Source organism: Mustela putorius, unplaced genomic scaffold, assembly GCF_011764305.1.
Source record: "Mustela putorius furo isolate JIRA1106 unplaced genomic scaffold, ASM1176430v1.1 tig00003834_pilon_pilon_pilon, whole genome shotgun sequence".
Classification (NCBI taxonomy): Eukaryota; Metazoa; Chordata; class Mammalia; order Carnivora; family Mustelidae; genus Mustela; species Mustela putorius.
In genome coordinates this window covers 96,958,462-96,982,957 of record NW_025421987.1, presented here as the reverse complement: position 1 = coordinate 96,982,957, position 24,496 = coordinate 96,958,462, and the positions used below count along the sequence as shown (strand labels likewise).

The 24,496-nt window shown below is 34.7% G+C and overlaps 1 protein-coding gene across 2 annotated transcripts in view; it reads right to left on the bottom strand.

Moving 5' to 3' along the window:
- LMLN (leishmanolysin like peptidase) overlaps positions 1–24,496 on the bottom strand; it is an 87,010-nt gene that overhangs the window by 49,179 nt on the left and 13,335 nt on the right. Inside the window, exons 2-12 of one of the 2 annotated variants that reach the window (XM_013052647.2) lie at positions 23,986–24,083; positions 23,069–23,099; positions 22,148–22,230; positions 21,523–21,640; positions 19,008–19,186; positions 14,983–15,088; positions 11,986–12,080; positions 6,892–7,009; positions 5,755–5,877; positions 5,253–5,360; positions 1,538–1,614 (exon numbers count right to left, since the gene is read on the bottom strand). In XM_013052647.2, coding sequence (XP_012908101.1) covers positions 1,538–1,614; positions 5,253–5,360; positions 5,755–5,877; positions 6,892–7,009; positions 11,986–12,080; positions 14,983–15,088; positions 19,008–19,186; positions 21,523–21,640; positions 22,148–22,230; positions 23,069–23,099; positions 23,986–24,083 — 1,136 coding nt within the window. The remainder of the gene's footprint in view (positions 1–1,537; positions 1,615–5,252; positions 5,361–5,754; positions 5,878–6,891; positions 7,010–11,985; positions 12,081–14,982; positions 15,089–19,007; positions 19,187–21,522; positions 21,641–22,147; positions 22,231–23,068; positions 23,100–23,985; positions 24,084–24,496) is intronic. The other variant, XM_004745394.3, reaches the window with a different exon arrangement.

Here is a 24,496-nt window from a genome sequence, read left to right as displayed (position 1 = left end):
TCTGAAATTCTCCCCCTTGTGATCCAGTAGTTGTTTATCTCTCTTTTCCTCAGCTTCTTTATTCTCCATCATTTAGTCTTCTATATCACTAATCCTCGCTCTTGCCTCATTTATCCTAGCAGTTAGAGCCTCCATTTTTAAAAAGATAGATTTATTTATTTATTTATTTATTTATTATCAGAGAGAGAGAACACACAAGCAGGAGGCATGGCAGGCAGGCAGAGAATGGAGCCCGATGTGGAACTCAGTCCCAGGACCCTGGGATCATGACTTGAGCCGAAAACAGACACCTAACTAACTGAGCTACCCAGATGTCCCAGAGCCTCCATTCGTTAACTGTTTCTCATTAATAGTCTTTTAAATTTCAACTTGGTTAGATTTTAGTTCTATCATTTCTCCAGAAGAAATTCTCTAGTGTCTTCTATGCTTTTTTCAATCCCAGCTAGTATCTTTATTTATAATTGTTATTCAGAACACTAGTTTTACAATCATACTTATGTCCATACTGATTAGGTCCCTGGCCATCAGTACTGCCTCTTGTTCTTTTTTTGAGGTGATTTTTTTCTGTCATGTCATTCTTGCAGAAAGTGGTCACTTTTCTGTTTGTAGAACTGCAGCAATTCTTTTCTTAGATCTCCACTTGAGTTCATAGGCATTCAGAATTACTTAATAGCTATCTAGCTGAACTCCTAGAACAAAACTAAGGTCTCCTACTCCTCTACCATCTTGGACTCTTTGATTCTAAGAGTTTTATAGTTTAAAGTCTTATATTTAAGTCTTCAATCCATTTTGAGGTAATCTCTGTATATCATATATAGTAGGGTTTATTCTTTTGCATGTGGATAACCAGTTATCCCAACACCATTTGTGGAAAAAATATTCTTTCATCACTGAATGCTCTTGGTACCCCTATCAATATCTTTGCTCTTAACACACAAATAATTATCTGTGTGTGTGTGTACGTACGTACGTGTGTGTACACTTTGGTCATCTTTCTTAACTGTGTGATTATGTTATTAAAAATAAACTTCTAAAGAATATTTGTGAAGCGCCTTTGGGCAATAGAAAGGATCATTTAAAATGTAGTGAGATAGATACGAAAAAACTACTATGGTAATCCAGGCAAAAGATAATGGTGGCCTTGATAAAGGCAGTGGTGACCAAAAAAGTAGACAGATTCCAGGAATATTAAAGAGCTAAAAATCACGGAACACTTTTGATTGATTGGATGTAAGAGGTGGGAAGAGGGAGTTGTCAAAGATGATTTCCAGGTTTCTGGATTGATAAATAATAATGTTTTCTACTGAGAGAAGCAACTTAGTTAACCTATATTTAAGTCTTATGGATTTAGGAAAGTTAATTTCCATGTCTATAACTTTAAAATATTGCCATATATTTAGAAACATCTGGCTATATTACCGTTGTGGTGCCCCAGAAAAAGGAAAAATGCCATAAAAATCACCACTGCCATGATTTAAATTCAATATTCATTTCATTTTAATAAACAATGCATGTAATATTCTCATAGCTGTCTTACCCAGTGTCTTCCATTAATGCCAGAGTGATTCGAGAGAAGACTCGGTTCTGGGTGTGAGAACCAGTCATTGCTTCATTCTGAAAATCAACAGATTTTAAATTAGAAGACTAGACCTCCTAAAACTCCCAATAATTTCCATTATTTTGATGTATATGTAAAATGTCTCAAGTGTGAAAGGCTGACTTATTCACTTAAACTAGTGAAATACAGAAACCTTCTTTAAAATAACAAGGAAGTTTAAAGAAAGATTTGCTTTCTGATTTAAATATCTACATTGTGTACAGTTTCCTAAAATGGCAGATAACCACCATTTAGGACTCTGACGAAAATGAAGATAAATATAAGCAAACAGAAATACTGTAAAAATATTACCCAATCTAGACAAAGTAAAATGAGTGGTTGAAACAGATGCCCATAAAATATTGGAAGGGATGGTTTATTTGTCTGAATTTTTTAAAAAATGGTTTTATAACCCTCAATCTTATGATCACAGAAATATACATTAACATGCAAAGCAAGTATCACAAAATCATAGGATCAAAGAGTTCTATGAGGGACCTAAAATGTCATCAAGGTCTACTATCTACTCAATGTTTTTATTCACATCCTAAAATTCCTACAACAACTCTGAGTATTCTTCAAATCCTTATGCTGAATGCTGGATGGTCACCTCAAGTACTTTAATATCATTAAAAAAAGTAGTTCATGGGGGCACCTGGGTGGCTCAGTGGTTAAGTGTCTGCCTTTTGCTCCAGTCATGATTCTAGGATCCTGGATCAAGTCCCAAGTCAGGCTCCCAGCTCAGCAGGGGCATGCTTCTCCCTCTCCTGGCCCCCCACTCATACTCTCTTGCTCGCTCTCTCTTTCTCTTAAATAAATAAATAAAATCTTTAAAAAAAATTAGTTCAAAGACACAAAGTTGATTTCAGAGAAGGCAGCTGTTGATGAAATTAATACTCTCAAGTTTCTACTGCAGAGTGAATAAATTTTCATGTGTGACTAATCTATGGTTTTCTAATGGGAATCACTTGGGAAATATGCTTAAATAAAATTAAAAAAATTAAATACCCATGGGAGAAATGAATATAATGTGTCTTTCATAAGTTTCTATCACTATTGATTTATGGTCACCTGATAAGAATAGTCAGCACAAACATTAATTTCACTCTTTTGTAAGCCACAGTTTGGAACTTCCCCATGTGCACTGACTCTTATGGGGATGTCCCTTACAGAGATCTGGAAGTTATATCTATGGAACTGTTAAAACAAACAAACAAACATATATTAATTCTTATTTGGGACATAGTACTTCTAAGCCAGGCTGGTTCTTACATCCCTCTGTTATGGCCTTATGCTCCTGTATTTGAGCTGGAGTAGGGTGGGGGAGAGGCATGGATGACAGTCCCTAGTCTGCTGTGTGGAGCACAAGAGAAATGCCTGACTTCTGTCATGCTCCCATGCTGCACATTCTTTCCTGTATCCTTCTAAGTGAATCTTTCTTCATTGTGGCCTGTTAGGTCTTATGAGCTTAAATGCTGCTGCTTCTTCGTTTTGTTTTTTGTTTTTAAGATTTTATTTATTTATTTGACAGAAATCACAAGTAGGCAGAGAAGCAGGTAGAGAGAGAGGAAGGGAGGCAGGCTCCCCTGAGCAGAGAGCCCGGCAATGGGCTCGATCCCAGCACCCTGGGATCATGAAGGCAGAGGCTTTAACCCACTGAGCCACCCAGGGGCCCCACTTGAATGCTTCTTTAGTTGAACCTAAGAACACCCACTGGAATGCCACTCCTGAAAGGTATCACAGATATAAATAAACTGCTCACCACAACATTTTAATTTTTTGAAAGATTTTATTTATTTGAGAGAAAGTACGAAAGACAGTGAGCACAAGCAGGGGGAGCAGCAGGCAGAGGGAGAAGCAGACTCCTCACCAAGCAGAGAGCCCAATGTGGGACTCAATCCCACAACCCTGGGATCATGACTGGAGCTGAAGGAAGATGCTTAACCGAGTCACCCAGATGCCCCATCACAACATTTTTAAAATAAAAAATTTAGGGGTGCCTGGTTGGCTCAGTTGGAAGAGTGTGCAACTCTTGATCTCACGGTTTTAAGTTCAAGCCTCACACTGGGTGTAGAGATTACTTAAAATCTTAGAAATAAAATAAAATTAAATTAAAATATTTAAAACATTGTTGCTCATTAACATAGGTCTATTGTTACATTTCATATAATACTATGTAATTGTTAAATCATGTTGGTTTATAATGACTTTTCCCTGGATTTTAGTATTTTGTGGAACAAAGCAATAGCAGTTAAATATAAAATACACTAAGACAGCTAAACACAGCCAACTGAGGAATGCTGGTACTATGCATGACCCATTCACTCCATGTTCTTCCACTTGGTTCAATATGACCAGAGGCTCTGTTTTAAAAGTGGTTGTTGCCTGGCTCCCTCTAATTTTGTACATGTTAGGCTTGCCCCCATTACTCAATTTATAGCCTTCCTTACAATTACCATGGCTTTTTGTTGTTGTCTAAGGTAAAGAAATACTATAGTAAATACAGGAGCTTACTTACTGGAAATATGTTTAAAACTGAGCTAGTACTTTTATTATGACTTACTGCTTTTCTTAGTGGTATGTTATTTGTTTTTTCCATGAGTCTTGTTATTTTTAGTGTTTAATTTTGAAGAAAGAGTTTTTTTAGGAAAGCATACATTACATTATAGGAGGAGCCCTGTACTGCTTGGAAAGATGTCAAGATACATCATTAAGTGGAAAAGAGTTCACAAATGTATGACTCCATTAAAAAAAAAAAACTGTGTGTTGGTGTGTATATCTCTACATTTATATAACATTTCTGGAAGGATATACAAAAAATTTAAATAGTGATTACATCTTAAAGTAGATCTGGAGCACTAAGGGGAAAAGGAACTTTAAGTTACCATAGGTTTTTTAGTATATATAGGGTCCACCTTATGGAAAAGCAAGGGAAGTAAGTGGAAAAGAGGAGGAGGACTTATTTTAGTGGCTACCTATCAAACATTTCAAGTTTTAAAAAGAGACAAGAAGTTAACTAACAAACAATAATCAGGAAGGACAGTTAAGATTCATTCTAGTTCATTATTGAACTTATTGACCTTGTTAAGGGGGAACCAAACAGAAAAAAAAGAGAAAAATAATTTTACTTCATAACCCATTATACTGTTTGAATAACCTGAATAAGAATTACTTTTATTTATTTATTTTTAACGTTTTTTTTTTTTTAAGGATTTTATTTATTTACCAGAGAGAAAGTGAGAAAGAGTGCGAGCAAGGGGAGTGGCAGGCAGAGGGAGAAGCAGACTCCCTGCTGTGCAAGAAGCCCCATGTGGGACTCGATCCTAGGACACTGGAATCATGACCTGAGCAGAAGGCAGATACTTAAGCGACTCAACCACCCAGGCGTCCTGAGAATTATTTTTATTAAAGAAAAAATATGTATTGTAACATTTTTAAAAAATATTTTGTTTATTTATTTGACAGAGATTGTGATTAGAAATCACAAGTAGGCAGAGAGGCAGGCAGAGAGAGGGGGAATCAGGCTCCCTGCAACCAGACAGCCTGATTTGGGGCTTGATCCCAGGACCCTGAGATCATGACCTGAGTCAAAGGCAGAGGCTTAACCCACTGAGCCACCCAGGTGCCCTCTAGTAAAATGTAAAAATAAACTGACCTCTAATAACCGCTTTTCCCAATGATTGAGCTCAGTGCCCATACCGCCTTGATTTTCAAGTTCCATTCCCTCCAGAATTGGACAGTTAAAATGTTTTCGTGCTTCATCCTGAGAATCAGAAAAAATTAAATAAACCCTACAGAAATATGATAACAGCAGATTCTTTATCTAACCTAATCTAAATATAATAAAGTAGCCATTAAAGAACTACTTTGGTGAGAAGTGAGAACATCTTTTAAAAATATGGTTTTTACTATAATTAAATAGAATATTCTGATACTATTACACTCTTCTTTGCTAGTAAATTATTATTTCTCTTAATATTTTCTTCCTCTATTTGAAGATTTGGGCTTTAAGTGACATTTCAAAAAGGATACAGACTAACATGATTGCTATTTGTAACTACTGTATCAACATTTTTAATGAAGGTATAAACTGCTCTTAGTATAGATACAGTCTTTGAAAAAAAATAAATTCTTCATTAGAATATAATTTTGCTCACTTGGTTTTTTTCTCTCCTTTGGTTAGAAATTTCCAGTGATGAGAAATATCCCAAGAACAATGCAAAAGTTCCAAAGGCAGGGGTGTTGGCTGGCTCAATCAGTAGAGCATGTGACTCTTGATCCTGAGGGCATGAGTTTGAGCCCCATGTTGGGGGTAGAGTTTATTTTAAAAATAAAAGTGGGATGGTTAATTTTACATGTCAACTTGGCTCGGCCACAGTGCCCAGATATTTGATCAAACATAATTCTGAATGTTTGAGTAAGGGTGTTTTTGGATGAGATTAACATGTAAATTAAGTAAAGCAGATTACCTTCCATAATATAGACAGGCCTCATCCATTCAGTTGAAGACTTAAAAAGAACAAAGATTGACTTTGTCCAAGCAAGAAGGAATTCTGCCTGCTTACTGCTTTTGGACTCAAACTGTAACTCTTCCCTGAGTGTTCAGCCTTCCAGCTTACACCCTCAGAGTATGAGCTCACCAACCTCCATAACGATAGGAGCTATTTCATTAAAATAAATTTCCTTTTCTCCCTCCCTCTATTTTCCCTCCTCTTTCTCAGTCAACACATTCTGTTGGTTCTGTTTCTCTGGACAACCTTGACTAATATAGACAGCATAGTGAAGGATCAGCAATTACACAAACAGTACCAGTGATCCTAAGAGGTACGACAGTAGAGGAGCACTGGCTTAAAGCAATGATTTAAAATGGAGCCATGAGAATTACTGCCAAATTTCCATTTCTTCATATTTCTCTTGGCTTGTAGCTTTACTGTACTGCCTTTATATCATTTTTATTATAGGTCCTGAAATTTAAATTCTTTTTTTAAAAAAGATGTATTTATTTATTTTAGAGAGAGAAAGACAGTGTGCATGCACAATTGGGAGGAAGGGCAGAAGGAGAGAGAATCTCAAGCAGACTCCATACTGGGCACAAAGTCTCACGAGGGGCTTGATCCCACAATCCTGAGATCATGACCTGTGCTGAAACTAAGAGTCAGACATTTAACTAACTAAGCTACCCAGGTGCCCCTAGTCTTAAATCCTTAAACAATAATGATCAGTAAAGAAAGAACTATAAGAAAGGAAAAGAGGAGATGGGTCAGGAAACGTGAAGAAGTTGGGTTAATACGTACAACAACACGAGGTGTTACTAGAAGATACACAGTGTGAGAAATGATCTTATTATCTCGAACATTCCACAATCTCTCCACTTTTCGAACTACTTTATCACTCCATTGATATAATCCAAGACTGCAATTAAAGAATAAAAGACAGTCATTTTGCAAATTCAGCACAACTTTAAATAGTAAAAGTGCTTATGAACATCAATATGAAATTAAAATATTGGACTTTACTATGTACCAAGTCTTTGCAAAGTACTTGACATTTTCTAATTTAATCTTTTCAACCTTCTGAGGTTATCACTATTTTGTAGATAAAAAGACAGAAGTTTGGAGAGATGAAGAAACTTGCCTAAGTTCACATAGCTAATACTTCGTTCAGATGACAATGAATTACTTCCTTTTAATAAATTTATTGGATAAAACAAAAGCAAGTCCAGAGATATATCCAAGTATATAAGAAAACTTAATAAATAATAACAAAAAATGTCATTTTAACTTATTGGGCAAGGGTAATTTACTTAATAACTGTGCTGTAAAACTGGTTATCCATTTAGGAAAAAAGTTAAATCCCTATTTCAGACCATATACAGAAATAAATTCCAGGACAATTGAGCAAAAATGGCAGACCTCTGAAAATTCTATTCATGAAAACAATGAGGAAAGTGGCAAAATGCCTAATCAACTTTTTCAGAACTTTGTAAATTAACTAAAGACCTGCAGCAATCCAGGAAAGATTTATTTTTAAAAAAATGGATAAATTCAATAAGAACAGTAAGCTTTGTAGCATTCTCCCATGCCCTCACTCCAGTCATATGGCAGCCCTGAAACTTAGAGCCCACAATCATGGTGAAAGCCAGCAACCTGACAGCCACTATAGAGTGGGCAGATCATGGTTGACTGGAAGAACGCATTTAAAAAAAAAAAACCATAATCCAACCATGTCCACAAGAAACACAGCTCAGACTCAAGGACAGAATTAAGTTGAATGTAAAAGAATGAAACAGATATACCATGCAAACTGTACCCGTAAAGAAAGCTGGAATGGCTATACCAATATCAGACAAAATAGACTTAAAACAAAAATTGTTAATAGAGATAAAAAGGGACATTTTATAGTGATGAGTCACTCCACCAAGAAGATATAACAGTTATAAACATATATGTATCTTACAAAAGAACCCCAAAATACATGAAGCAAAAATAAATTCTGAATGAATTAAAGCTATGAATGTAAAAAATTCAAATAATAATTTAATTGAAACTATGAATGTAGAAAATTCAAATAATAAATTATCAGAAAACATTTAGGAGAGTATTTTTATAATCATTGAAGGGCAGAAGTTTCTTAAGCAACAGAAGAAAAAATATGATAAACAAAATAAGTAAATGGGATAAATATTTGCAACAAATACAAAAAAAAGGATTAATATCCTTAAATTATAAAGTACTCTAACAAAATCATTAGAAGAAGAAAAATAACCCAAGACTAGCCCAAAAACATAAATAGGCTGTGATCAAAGAGAAAATTCAAATGGCTAAAACCTTAGCAGTAGTCCTAGAAATACAAGATAACATCTTTTACCAAATTGGCCTAAAAAAAAGATCTTTACTATCCAGTAATGTAAGGTAAGCATTCATACAACATTGGTAGGATATAACAACATCAATTATAATGGACATCAATTTTGCCTTTTCCTATAATCCGTATCGCTTTTTTTGTTTTTTTCCCTAGATGACTTTTTTTTTTTTTTAAGATTTTATTTATTTATTTGACAAAGAGAGATCACAAGTAGGCAGAGAGGCAGGCAGAGAGAGGGGGAAGCAGGCTCCCTGCTGAGCAGAAAGCCTGATGCAGGGCTTGATCCCAGGACCCTGAGATCATGACCTGAGCCGAAGGCAAAGGCTTAACCCACTGAGTAACCCAGGTGCCCCAGTTACTTCTATCATTAACCCTATGAATCTCATTTCCACCACTAAAACAGAACAAAGAAGCTATATATTTTCCAGCATTACTTTACAGAAATTTTAAACAGACATAATGTTGACAGAATTGTAAAGAGAACACCTGCATCACTGATAACCATACAATTAATACTTTGCTATATTTGCCATATCATATATCTGTTCATCTACCCATGCCTTGATGTTATTCTTTTTTTATTAGTTTATTTTTTTATTTATTGTATTTAAATTCAATTAGCCAACATATAGTACACATCATTAGTTTCAGATGTAATGTTCAATAACTCATCAGTTGTAATACCCCAGGCTCATCACATCATGTGCCCTCCTTAATGCCCATCACCCAGTTACCCCATCTCCCCACCCACCTCCCCTCCAACAATCCTCAGTTTGTTTCCTATAGTTAAGAGTCTCTCATGGTTTGTTTTTCCCCCTCCTTGACTTCCCATTCAGTTTTCCCTTCCTTCCCTTATGATCGATCCTCTGTACTGTTTCTTTCCTTTTTTTTTTTTAAGATTTTATTTATTTATTTGACAGATAGAGATCACAAGTAGGCAGAAAGGCAGGCAGAGAGAGGAGGAAGCAGACTCCCCGCCAAGCAGAGAGCCTGACGTAGGGCTCGGTCCCAGGACTCTGAGATCATGACTGGAGCCGAAGGCAGAGGCCCAACCCACTGAGCCACCCAGGTGCCCTCTCTCCACTGTTTCTTTTTTTTTTTTTTTTTTTTTTTTATTAATTACTTTTTTTTTTTTTTTTAAGATTTTATTTATTTATTTGACAGAGAGAGATCACAAGTAGGAAGAGAGGCAGGCAGAGAGAGAGAGGAGGAAGCAGGCTCCCTGCCGAGCAGAGAGCCCGATGCGGGGCTCGATCCCAGGACCCTGAGATCATGACCTGAGCTGAAGGCAGCGGCTTAATCCACTGAGCCACCCAGGCGCCCCTCTCCACTGTTTCTTAATTGCTTTTATCTTTTTCCACGGCAAAGTCATGTTTAACCAACCATAGCAATCAAATGCAGCAAGAAAATAAAGAGCTTTTACCTTATTAATAATTCCTTATTAATAATTCCTAATATCCTCTTCACTATCTACATTTCTAGACAAATAGTTTCTCCAAATAGATATGGAAGGGACAATCCAACTCTTCATATGTTTACCAACTGTATTTCCTATTATCCTCTTATATTCATTTATACTTTAAGATTTCCTGCTTTTGAGGAATATCCTGAGTACAAGAAAGCACTGCAAATTATCAGCTTAACAATAGTTCTTATGAGTGGCATAAGGAGGAGGCTCTCTCCTCCTTACCTACATCACTTATGTACTTGATGCCTACTTCACCACTTATGTTTCCCATAAAGACCACAATTTTAGGAAAGGCCAGACTCCTCCTACACCACCAAATGAATATGAACTATCTAACATATTTCCAATTAAAATTTGTTTCTTCATATGTACTTTAAAAAATATCATGATGAATAAAACATTATCTGCTTTAGTATTTAATTCTAGCTATTTTAATAGAGATCTCTGTAATTAAAGCAAAATATACATCAAGTTAACAAATTTTAAGTGAAAGGTTTAACTGTTTATTTCATATCCATATACCACTAATCTGATAAAGACAGGGAACACTGTCAGTACCACTGGAAGGCTTCCTTGTGCCCTATCCTAATCTATACTCAACTTATATGCCATTTAACAGCTTGGGCCTTCAAGACCACTTATCTGCCTTTTATCATTGCTCTTTTTTAACTCCATACAAACGGACTATCTGATCTCTTTTGCCCAAAACTCTATCTGTGATATTGATATATGCTATTGCATGTAACAATAGTGTGTTCTGGGGCGCCTGGGTGGCTCAGTGGGTTAAAGCCTCTGCCTTCAGCACAGGTCATGATCCCAGGGTCCTGGGATCGAGCCCCGCATCGGGCTCTCTGCTAGGCGGGGAGCCTGCTTCCTCCTCTCTCTCTGCCTGCCTCTCTGCCTACTTGTGATCTCTGTCAATGAAATAAAATCTTTAAAAAAAAAATTAAAAAAAAAAACAATAGTGTGTTCTTTTTTAGTGCCTTATAAGTTTTCTTTTTTTTAAAGATTATGATTATTATTTTATTTCATTTATTTGACAGAGACAGTGAGACAGTGGGAGAAAAAGCAGCAGGCTCCCTGCTGAGCAGGGAGTCTAATGTGGGATTGGGTCCCAGAACCCTGGGATCATGACCCAAGCCAAAGGCAGACACTTAACAACTGAGCCATCCACGTGCCCTATAGCTTTCATTTATATGAATACATCATAACATATTTATTCATTCTTCTATTGATGGATCTTTTGATAGTTTCTATTCTTTGGTAATTAATTACAAAACTGCCACAAACATTTTATTTTATTTTATTATTTATTTGACAGACAGAGATGACAGACAGAGAGGCAGGCAGAGAGAGGGTGAAGCAGGCTCCCTGCTGAGCAACGAGCCCGATGCATGGCTCGATCCCAGGATCCTGAAATCATGACCTGAGCCGAAGGTAGAGGTTCAACCCACTGAGCCACCCAGGTGCCCCCGAACATTCTTGAGCATGTCTTTTTGTGCACATATCCTCTTAATGTAGAGATCTAGAGAGCTTATATAAATGTATGCAAATAGTTACAGTTCTGTGATTGATATGCTATAAAAAATTTTTTTGATAATTTTTTTTAGTGTTTCTTAGTATTATTTATTTTAGGCCCTGACTCTATAGATTGCTGGTAACATGCTGTGCTAAATACAGTTTCAGTTCATATATAAATATTGCCATGAGAGGCAGTAATTATTAATAAGCCAAAATATAATCAAACTACATTTTCCTATGGCCTAACTATACCGTATAGTGTTAGAAGTTACAATGTGGTAAAAAAGACCTCTGCTGGCAAGAAGAGTCCTGGTTCTTTGGACAAGTCACTTAAGTTTTCTGCATCTTAACAGCTTCATCTCTAAAATGAAAAGGTAATGCTAAGTGACCTCTTTTATCCCATTTTAATAGCTACAGCCTTTTTAGGTTAGTCATGAAGCCACTATTATTTATGGCACCTAACATGCCATGATTCTAAGATTTTAGTCTTAGCGCCCTTCTAAAAGAGAAGAACAAGAACAAAAATAACAAATACCTGTAATTAAAAGGTGGGAGACCATCTGCAAATCTTGAAGTCAAAGGATTTCCATCTTTATCATGGTAAAACGCAAACAGGCCAGCAGAGAAACCCTATAAAAAAAAAAGTTTAAAATGTCTCACAGAGAAAAATATCAAGACTGATTATACACATCATAGCATGCTACTATCAAAAGAGAACACTGATAGAACCTCATAAAAGCACGTGGCCAATATTTTTAAAGGAATTTGCCACATACTGGAACTAGACAAAACTTCAGTATTCCGTCTTATGAATTTTAAATTTCAATTACCTGAGGTAATTGTAAGTGAAGAAATCCAAAGTACTAGTGACAACATTCTTTGGTACTGGTATAAATAAGAAATACATGTGTTTAAGAATGATTTGTATTTATCACAGTTTATCCCCTTCTCATGAACTTATTACATAAACTCTACAATTGCATCCAGGGAATGTTACCACTGAGAACAATTAACAATATAGTTTAGAGTAGGGGGTAGGCAATCAAATGCATTCATAAAAATTCAAAGTCTTTAATCCTAAAGTCCACATTTAATATATATCTGTACTTAACAAGACTAGAAGTGTGTGTGTGTGTGTATACTTAGGAAAAAATGGAAACATATATCAAAATATTAGCTGTGGTTCTTTTGATGGTAGGGTAATGTGTAAAATCACTCATATTCCCCCAATTTTTTTGTAATATAAATTTGTTATATTTAGAGTCACAATTTAAATACTATTTTTAAGAAGTCTTTAATGAATGAGATAATGGATACTTCACATAAAGGTTCCCATTCACTATCCTTACCCTCCCATAACAGATGGGCACACACACATAAAATTATTACCATTTGATATCTCTTATTTCATTAGTGAGATTTCCTTTCTTGCTGTCTTTCCTAATCTAGTAACTCAGACAAAGTACTTTTGTAACTACTTCTTTATGTATGTTTTGTACACTGAGAATATGTTATAACTTATATCTAAATAACTAACAATCACAAATGATCACTTAATTAACCAATTCCTTTGGCAAATTACTTTGCTTACACAACTGGGGCCTCTGTGTCATTCAAGGCTTGACAAAATGATTAATGGAATCCAAATTATTCTTTTATTCCTGCACTTCTTCTTCTTTTTTAATCTCTGAAGATGCAAAGGACACTTAATTGAGTCAGCTAGGGAAATCTGAATTGTTCTTTATCTACAATTCACTGAAGTTATACAAAGCTTAAAATAGTATGATTTGCCTCATCCTGTATAATATTCTAAATACACATTTTTCCCACTCTATCAGCTTGAAAATTCTTCTAAACACTCACATCTCGAAAGCTTATTAGGTATTTAAAGCACCACTGTAATCGATAGCTATTAGCATATATAACTTTAGGGGGAATCTCTGTTAAAAATATAATTCTTGCCATTGTCCAAGATGGGTTTTGAGACTTAAGCTAATATTTAAAATTTCTTAGGTTTTTACAATTTTTAAAATAATTCAAATACGCAGAAAGTAAAAGAGAACTGGAGGCTTATGTGTCTTCTTTAAAGTTAAGGTGTTAATTTTATCGTATTTTCTTTAAACTTTTAAGAAATAAAACACTGCAGAGTAAATATGGTTGAAGCCCCATTACCTAACTCTTTCCTCCCTCTCCCTAGAAGTAACCACTACCAAAAAAAAAAAAAAAAAAAGTAACCACACCTTGAAGTCAATGTGCATAACTTTCATACATGCTTTTACAGTCAATGATATCTAGCTTTAATTTGTGATTCCTTGACTGCTAAAGTAAGTCTGAATACCTTCTCACACATTTTTCAGTCAATTGGAATTTTTTCTTTTGTGAATTGCCTGTTCATAACATTTATAACATAATCTATCTCGTGCCTGGGATCTCTGCATTTATGTTCACTTACGTATTCACTTAAAACCTGTTGTTCTTCTTTGTTTCTCTCAACATCAAGTAACTGTAGTTTTTAGGTCTTACTTAGAATGATCCTTGTCTTTCACCTCAATTAGCAGGTTCAGTTTACTTTTTTAAATAAAAGAAAAAGACATGATTCATGTTACAATCCCCTCCCCTAAAGGACATAAATGCTATCTGGTTACAATGGAGTTTCATGGAGTCATTCAATGCTGACTTTAAGACAGGCTTGCTTTTCAAGGTCATACATGACAGCTCACTAAGTAAGACTAACACATAATTACCACTAATTTTTTTTTAACACCCTACTATTCATAGCATGGTCCTGGAGCATTTCTGTTTTATCTTATTTAATCTCCAAGAAGAAAAAATCCACTCTAGTATGTACTACCATTATCATTTAACAAATGAAACTAAGGCTTGCAACAGCTAAATAATTTACACAAGAGCCCAAAGATTTTCAGTGGTGGAATTAAGAAGATTCACACCTAAATCTGTGTGATCTATTCTCTCCCAATGACTACATTTTACTACCATCTATTTTCTAAATACATAAATGGCATCAAGACAGCATTTCCTAGGGTCTTAGATAACTTTAATTAATTTCCTGGACATATTATAAAAGTTCACTAATCTGGACAAATAGGGAAAATGGAAGGAGAGGTTCTGAATAAGTAAATTTAAATTTTAGAAGGCCTACGCAGCTCAAGAGGCCTTTTGCACTCAGATCTCTGTAAAAGATAAGAAAGATCTACAATAGCATTATCAATTATCACTTTAGAGGAAAGTAAGTTTCTCTAAATTTCTGTTTTTTTAAAAAATAGTAATCATTTTCTCAAAACTCCTATTTACCCAATGAATTTACTTGCTTAATTATTTTAGGTAGTATAACTCAACCAAGCCATTATCTTAATCATTAAAAATTCTCTATTGGCAAAGGCCTAATAATCTAGGTTTTACCGACATAAATCTAAGAATCCAAAATTTAACATACACATCAACATGACAGCATAATAAGCAGAAAATCAAAGCACCAAAAAAAAAAAGAACAGTAGTTAACAGCAGAATTTACCAGGGCATGAATAATCTCATGTTTTACTGTGGACAGCATCCCAATAAACTCCTGAGGCTGGGTAGAGATCATATTTGGACACAGGTTAGCATATCCTGCTATTGGCCTGTTAAAATAGACATTGAATTTTTTATTATATTCCAGAAAAATATGTATTATGATATTTACTAACCTCTACTTTTATCACACCCCCCCACAAGTTTTTATTTAAATTCCAGCCAGTTAATACACAGTACAATATTAGTTTCAGGTACTAACCTATACTTTTCTATAAAACATTGACAAAGGTAAGAAAAGTCTTTGCTAAATATCGAATGTCGTTTTGTACCATAACATCTAACTCACTGTCTTATACTTTCAAGACATATACCTCTGTTTTCCTATGGTGTGGCTCATTAGCACCAGTCCTCACAAAAGGAAAGTTAATATAAAAAGTAAAATACATTTCAGTGTGATTTTATAAAGTATGTTAATATATACCAAAAGAGGACTGAGAAACTTAAATTCTAACACTAGTTTACTTGCAAAATCACTTTTGACTTCAGCATTTAACTATATTTACAGGCACAGGGGTAAACAGGTTGGTGGAGAGGGAAGCTAGATGTACAATAGGATAATAAGCAAATCATTTAGGGTGCTCACCTTTCTTATGACCATCTTGCTATTCCCTTTCTAACATGGCCTTCATTCACATAAAGTTTTTTTTAATCTTTCCATCATCTTCTTTCAGAGTCTACATTTAATTCTATCACTTTCTGAGCCTAGAACCTGAGAGTGAAAGAGCTGATTCACCCTTGCATAATTCAGTCAGTTCCACCACGCACCTACCTGTTTTTCAAAACTGTGGCAGAGTAAGGAAATCCAAAGTCCTTTCTCCCACCACTACCCTAACATTTTACCCTTTAAAATGTAACCATCTTTTCCAAAGTAACATTTGCCTTATTTAAGTAAGAAACACACGGCATACTTTGTTCACACTTGAGAACAGACTTATACCTAAAAAGTATGACTGTTACTTACTTACCAGAACACTGCCACATGACCTCTAAAATACAAAATGGATGTCATGGCCAGGCTTAAAACCCATAGGGACCTCCCACAGCATTTACAATAAAACAGCCCTATCTCTCCGATGCATTTCCTTAAGTTCTCATCCTCAAACCCAGTGTCCACAGAAGTGGCTTCTAACAGCAACAGGCACACATGGATTTTTCCTAACTTACATCTTTCTCAAGCTCTTTATTTGGCTGAAGCTTACCAGTGCTCAGGTTACACCTAAAGTTTCGATTTCAAAGAGGCTGTCTTTGCCATAATTTAGATTATGTTTCCCCCTTTTTTCCTTTTATGTTACAGCACCCTTTTTCCCCCTATAATTTATCATGTTTTGAAATGACATTTATTTCTAAGTATATTTGGTATCTGTCTCCCTCTGGAATTTGTATATTCTGTGATGCACGTACATGTGTCCGTTTTGTTCACCTAGTCTGCTGGCAACATATTAGGCACTCAAATATTCATGGAGTGAATTAATGTGGCAGTTTTGAAGGAAAGTTTCTCAAGTAAAAGATTAAAAAAGAACTGAAGATACACTTTTTCTTCCAACATCAACATCAGAAGAAACCAAATTCTTTTCCCAGATATGAGAAGACAAAGAAGGGTGGCTTCATATTCATGGATACAAATAACACTCTTTTTTTTTTTTTTTAATTTTATCTATTCATTTGACACACAGAGAGAGAAATCACAAGTAGGCAGAGAGGCAGGCAGAGAGAGAGCAGAGAGCCTGATGCGGGACTCGATCCCAGGATGCTGAGATCACGACCTGAGCCAAAGGCAGAGGCTTAAACCACTGAGCCACTCAGGTGCCCAACACTTACTCTTTTAGTTACTCATTTATATCAAATATGAACTGAAAGTTAAAAGTGTTTTAAACATAATAGCAGTGCAAAGAAACTGAAACACATCTCTGGGTTATGGGATTCTCATCTGTATGATGGCTCCTATGCTGGATTCTCTCACCAAAAGACAACTAGATATTTTACGTATGTTCAGCATTGTCAGATGCTGACAGGAGATGAACTAATCTACAATATCATCTCAACATGGAATTTTATATCCCTCTCCCAACTTTTCCAAGGAAGCCACTCTATTCCCAATACATAAGGTTCACTTTAATATCTTTTATTTTAAAAAAAGTAATAAAAATTCATTGTGAAAGGATATATATCAAAACAACATAGAAATATATAAAGAAAAACATGAAAATTCTGTTCTACAACCTACTTCCCTCTAAATTTCACTATCAGAATTAAATGTTATCAATAATTTTGGGGGGGGTGGCACCTGAGTGGTTCGGCGGGTGAGGCCTCTGCCTTTGGCTCAGGTCATGATCTTAAGGTCCTGGGACTGAGCCCCACAACCAGCTCTCTGCACAGGCAGGGAGCTTGCTACCCACCCCCTGTCCCTCTCTGCCTGCCTCTCTGCCTATTTGTGATCTCTGTCAAATAAATAAATAAAATCTTTAAAAAATAATTTGGGGTGCTTTATTTTTTAGCGTAACCAGTCATCCCAGTTTGTCCAGGACTGAGGGGTTTCCCAGGATACGAGATTTTCAGTTCTAAAACAAGGGAAGTCCAGGCCAAATTGGAATGGCTGATAATCCTAATTATTTCTTTTTCCTTAGCATATTCAAGTACATATATAAACATATATAAATATAAAAATCCTATTATATATACTGTTCTACAATGGTTTGACTCTCAATAGTATATTGGAAATGAAATTGTGTGTGTGCACAATCCATATAGTTTAGTTCAAATTAAGGTAACCATGATTTTGTAGCACTACTATTAGGAAGGTATATTTCACACAGACATCTACATTAAGAAAGTACTTCATTTTATGAGATAATTTATCATTCATTTAGCACTTCAAATACCACATTTCCTTGGTACTGAGACACCATTAATTACAAAAAATCTTAAAGCCAATGACAACTTCTCAGGAAAAAAGGAATACTCTATTAAATACATGTATTTTCACTAAATAATGGTGTGTGTGTGTGTGTATGCAAAAACATATAACACTTTCTTTTTCAGTATTACATTCAATCATTTGACTCTAAGCTTTCCCAACATTTAGAGGCTAAAGATTTTTGGGTAGATTTCACAGATCATCAGTTATACAGCATCATGGTAACAGACTGTTTTGCATAATCCATGAGGATGATTTTGACCATATCTTTAACACCTTTAGGTAAACATATACCAGTGTTTCCTTTGTATTGCCTATTTGATTCAACTAATTATTTCATTTTTCTTTTCCTCAAATGAACAACACATCAACAGAAATGAAATAGCTCTTTAAATTCAGCTAGTCTTGACAGAGGAACATTCAAGACCTCAGCAATGGTCCTAATATACACATGAACTGGTCACATTAACTCTCCTAGATTTGAGAATGTTACAATCTATCCTGAGACATGACGATTTCTACTATCTTCAACTGATCTGTTTGGAGTATGACAGGCAATCTTCTGCATATACAATAACATTTTATTTCAAACCTGCTTCACTGAGAAATTTTTTAAAAATCTTTTGTAAATAGAGAGCCTCTAAATATTTTAAGTGATAATTTATCTAAGTGAAGGACACAGCAAGTAATATAACAATTAGATGAACAGTTATTTTGAACATCTTACAGATTCAACAGAGGTGCCAAAATTTAAGTTAAAATTGTTTCCTTAGGTATTTATTTACTTCCAAAGGACTCTCCACAGTAGACTTTTTCTCTGGAGCTGGTACTGGCATTACCATATGATAACAGTTCTATCACCTGACACTCTCCTCTTCCCTCCCATCCCCCCCTATGCCCTGTCACCCCCACTCCTCCATCCAAGCAGGTACAGTTTCTTACAACTGGAGGCAAGCTAGAAAATGCAAACATCCTGTATTCTAAATGCTTAGGACTCTTTTTAAGAGTTCCCATATTAGATCTTGGAAATTAAGTCTCAGGGGAAAGTTTACCTGTCCATTTTTGCTTCCTGCTGACAATAGGCTGCATAAGAGATGATGTTTTCATGGCTGCACCTCTCGGTGGCCAGAGCACCAACATACAGAACAAAGTCTGCATCCCGGACGCCCTCTTGGTCTTGCACACCCACTGTCACACAGGACCACTTACCCCCACGGCAGACCCTGCATCGCTGCGCCCGTGGTGGGCAACGGAAAATCAAACCAGAGACAAGATTAGTTGTAGAGATTTTTATTTTATGTGAATCCAGATTCTAAATTCGTATGATTTAACAGTTATTATCCTTCAACTTTTATCAAAATCCATTCCTACCTCTACTCAGTTCCTATCTCTAATTCTGAATTTATTTTGCTAAAATTTCTACTTTATGAGTGATAATAAAAATCTATAATCTTAATTAAAACAATCAATTGTTTTTTAAGGGGAGCTAACCAGGACGTAAAAAAAGACAGAAATAGATAAGGTTTTAAACTTTTAAACTTTGACAGTGAAAATTACAAAGGGCCTTCTTGTGTATGTGTATATATATATGTGCATATTCCTAGGAATCTATAATTATTTCAAAATTAATTAATAAAAAGCTTTTTATCTAATGGAAATGTATTTTTCTATTACAAAGCAATTTGTGTATCTTGTTAAAAATTCATATAATACAAACATACACAAAGTAAAAAGTTAAAGTCATCTTTTACCTTTTAAAGATGAGTTTAAAGGGTAAAGTCACCTCACCATCACTCTTGTTTCTAGTTTTCTAATCAAATCTTTGCCCTTGTAACATCTGTTTTTTAGAGAACTTCTCTCAAGCTCCTAAACAATTATGAACTCCAACTTACAGTTTAAAGACTCAGTAAATTGTGATTTTTTTGTGTGTAAATAATGTTTTCATAGAGAGAAAAAAACAGAAATCCTCATTTTATTATATTGTTTACTCTTGTTTCTCTAATACATATATTTATAATTTTTCAGTTCAATTACTTTAACCTATTAATAGTGTTAAAAGAAGTTGTGATTTTTAAACACTCTTTTCCATGATCACTCATGTATTAAAAAAAAAAAAAATCAGGACACCCTCAACCCTTCTTACATCAAGATGTAAGAAGCAGAATTTGGAGAAACCAAGAGAATGAGAAACAAAAAATACTTCAGAAAAAAAGGAAAGCAATGCCTTTTTTTTTTAAGATTTTACTTTTAAGTAATCTCTACACCCAATGAGGGGCTCAAACAAACTCATGACCCAGATTGATCTGCATGCTCTTTTGACTGATCCAACCATGTGCTCCAAGGACTTCTTAAAATGTCTACAAAATGCCTCTAAATTTCTTGGGGAAAAAGTTGGATAGGCAATTAACAAGTTTTTTAAATTTTTAAACATGTCCCTAAAATCTTTTATACACTATCAAGAACTCTGAGAAAAGAAATAAAAGCTGAGTAAATTAGTTGTATGAGGGCCAACATATAAGCCTCTAAAAGCCTTATGGAGCTTCAAATAACTTAATAAAAAAATTACAAAGAAAACTTCATCTAAACGTAAGCTTAATTTTGGTTACAAAGTAAATGTTCAAGTAATATATTCACTTTCTAGAAGTAACCAGAGAACAGTTCAATAGAGAAAAACAGCTACAGCAATAATCATATTTACAAATGTATATGTATAATAAATTGGTTTTCTGGTATACACATTTAAAATTTTTATCTTTTTACTGATAAGTAATATATCCTTAATATGAAAAATCAGAACATTACAAAATTACATAACTTACCAAAGAAAAGCCCCCCCACTCCAACTCTTAAAGAAAACCATTAATATTTTGGTATGGCTCTAGATTCTTTAGTGTGTGTGTACACCTTTAGATTGTTTCATAATTTTTTATTGTATATGTACATACGTTTTTATTTTTTATGTTTTTCAGTTTTATTAAGTTGAATTATCGATTATAATTCTTAAATAAAATAGGCTAACTGATTTCCAACCTTTTTTTCATTTAAGACCTAAATATCTTTCCAAGTCAGTAGATGGAGATCTACTTCATTCTTTAATAGCTGCACAGTATTCCATTATAGGATTATACCATAATTTAATACTAATATAGGATTTATAGTTTTACAAAGAATATCCTTGAACACATATTGCATATTTGCAAGTATTTTTATGGAATACATTTCCAAATTGGGTTGAAGCACACCATACATATTTTTTATTTTAAAAGATAATGTCAAATTGCCCTTCAAAAATACTTAGTATATACCTGCTAAAAGATGTTTTGGAAGATAAAATTCTAAGCTGAAATGATTCAGCAGCCCCAGAGACAAGTTGAAAAAAAGAGAAAAAAAGGAAAGAAGGTATCATCAAATTCATTTGAAAATAAATGAAAGAATAAAATGAGAAAAATGAAGCTTTTGAACTTAAAACTATAAAAACTTTTTGGTTACACTCACAGATTCAAAATCTCCATCTCTCAGTTTATTCTAAAGAGTAACAACAGAGCTGCTAAGAGTAGGGTGAATTACCTGGAGGTGCTCCTCAGGCACTATAACTGGGCCACATTTTGTATGCTCTGCAAATTCCCCAGTACAGTATCTATGGGGATCATTTTCCTTCTGTAGGTATCGGTTTGTTGCACGTTGTCTTCAGTCATTTGTACATCAAAATTCAATTACAAAAAAAAAAAAAAAAAACCCATAGAAAAAAGAAAGAAAACTAGTTCACAGCAGTTAAAAACATTTAAAAAAAAGCTATTATACTAGTTCATTAATAATAATTACTATTTTTGTTAGAAAAGTGGACTAAGAAAGAATTTTGGTTGCATGGGAAATTCTCCAAGGCTAGGTTTTCAGACACCCAAATAATTCATAAGCCTCTACTGTAGACACATGAGGGAGGGAGGGGATGTGGAGAATAAGCAATGACACCCCAGAAAAAGATCTAGCAGGTCACCTCATCATAGAAAATCAGGGAAAGAATGATCACTTAACAGATGCTTTCTTATTCCCTTTAAATACCTTGCAGTTCGGTCACTAAGGACAAACATAATAAAATATCCTATATGAGTTTCATAATTTGTCATACTGACAGAATGGAGAGGTCAGAGTACCAAACAACGAAAGAAAATGACCTGTATAGAATGTGACATACCTGCTAAGTAAGATAGTGCCCGCAGGTCTCCGAACCTGAAAAGTCTTCTCTAAATAAGAAATAGCTTGTGGAAAAAGTTTATTCTAAATAAAAGTTGAAAAAAAAAAGTCAGAATTATAGTTAAAGGACGAGTATATTTAAAACAAGTAAGCTTAGGATATTAATGACTGAGGGGAAAAAAGGGGAAAACTTTACAATTCTAGAATACAAATGCTAATTAGTCAAAGATTGTGTGGAAAGAGAATGAGTCTAGGAGCAAAGGAATTTCCTTACTTTCTTAGTTGAGCTTGGGGAAAGAAATGAAGTGAAAAGTTCCTTCCCCATCTCTACTGAAATAGAATGTAAGAATATAGAAGTCTCAACTAATCTAAATTACTTCAAATTTGGGAGCAAATTAGATGACTCCAACATTAAGGTAATTTATGTTAAAATCTTATGTTTAGAAGATCTACTTTAATTTCACCGTATGTGTGACTCTGTAACAGCTAAGACACTGTTGACCTTAGCACCTCTATATGCAACTTCAGCATGTCATATATCAGACACATCCACCTGCAGGGGAATGAGTATTTCTACAAGACAATAGTGTCCTCGATGTATTTCAAAAATTGTCTTTTTCACTCTATCTTTAGCATGTTCTATTTCCACAAAACATAAGAGAACAAGGAAGAAAACAAGAAGACTGATTTACTATTAAATTGTAAAATGAGAAGACTAATTTAGCATCAAATAAGGACAAAATTTTGGTAAATGCATCACAGAGACGCCTTTGAAGAAAATGATAAAAATGTTCACTACCAACACCTTCTATTCATTCATTAAATAATCAGCATATATTTTCTTTGTTGAAGTATAATTTATATATAATAAAGTGTACCCACTTCAAGTATCAAATTCAAGCCGTAAGTATTTATGACATACCTTTACGAGGTATCTTTTCTCAGGGAGTAATCTGAAAATCAAGACATAAAACATAAGAATTGCCACGGTGGGCACAGCACTGTCAATGATCATTAGTTCAGAGTGTATCTGGCAGGAGCCCCAAGGAATGCTCTGTGGAAGATCTAGTATCAGTCCTCTAAAATCTTTTTTTTTTTTTTTTTTTTTTAAAGATTTTATTTATTTATCAGAGAGAGGGGGGGGGAGAGAGCGAGCACAGGCAGACAGAATGGCAGGCAGAGGGAGAAGCAGGCTCCCCGCCGAGCAAGGAGCCTGATGTGGGACTCGATCCCAGGACGCTGGGATCATGACCTGAGCCGAAGGCAGCTGCTTAACCAACTGAGCCACCCAGGCGTCCCAAGTCCTCTAAAATCTTAATTTACCTCAAGAAACATTTGAGCTTACTCTGTACCAACACAATGCTAGGCATGATCATGTTATCCCATTCTTTTGGGAAATTAAGGAGAGGGAAAGACATCAGTTACTCCTAACAGCTCTTCATACATGATTACAGATTCATAATTTATCTATTTTCTGAACCCCTCTTACACTAACTGAAAGATTAGACTATCATCCCTTTGGCTAATAATTTTGTAAATGTTCTTATTATATATATTAATACTTTTATTTTTCCTCCAGGTACTTACTGAGGAGGTGCCTTCTAGGTATGTTATGACCACAGACAAGTAGATACATACTAGCTCTGTTTAAACTGTTTATGATGTATAGATCATATCCCATTATCATCATCCTTCCAGACTAAAAGGCATTATTAGATTAATTCCATCTTGAAGGTGCATTAGCATGTAGTTCCATGTATGGATCTTCAGGTAACAAATGGAAATATCTTCACTACTTTGATTCTTAATTTTAAAAAGACAAAATAATGGTGTACTTACTCATCAATACTTTTATCATAGACAGTCTTGATTCTTAAATGTTCATCAACATCTCTTTTTACAACATGATTTGCCTTAAGATGAACCTTATTTATGACCTGAAAAAAATAGATTTGAAAAATGTTTAAAAGGTGTTTTATAGACTAGCTAATGGAGATTCTAACCAGAAAAAAATAAAAGAACTAAATAAATGAAGAGTTGTTTCATGCTCACGGATAGGAAGACTCAATATTGTCAGAATGTCAGTTCTTCCCAATTTGATCTGTAGATTCAATGCTATTCCAGTCAGAATCCCAGGATGTTATACTGAGGACACCAAACAAACTGATTCTAAAGTTTATATGGAAAGGCAGATCCAGAATAGCCAACACTATGTCAAAGAAGAAGAATAAAGTTGGAAGACTGATACTATCTGACTTCAAGATTTACTATAAGCTATAGTGATCAAAACGTGGTACTAACAAAAGAGACAAACATTTATTGCAGCATTATTTAAAACAGCTAAGATACA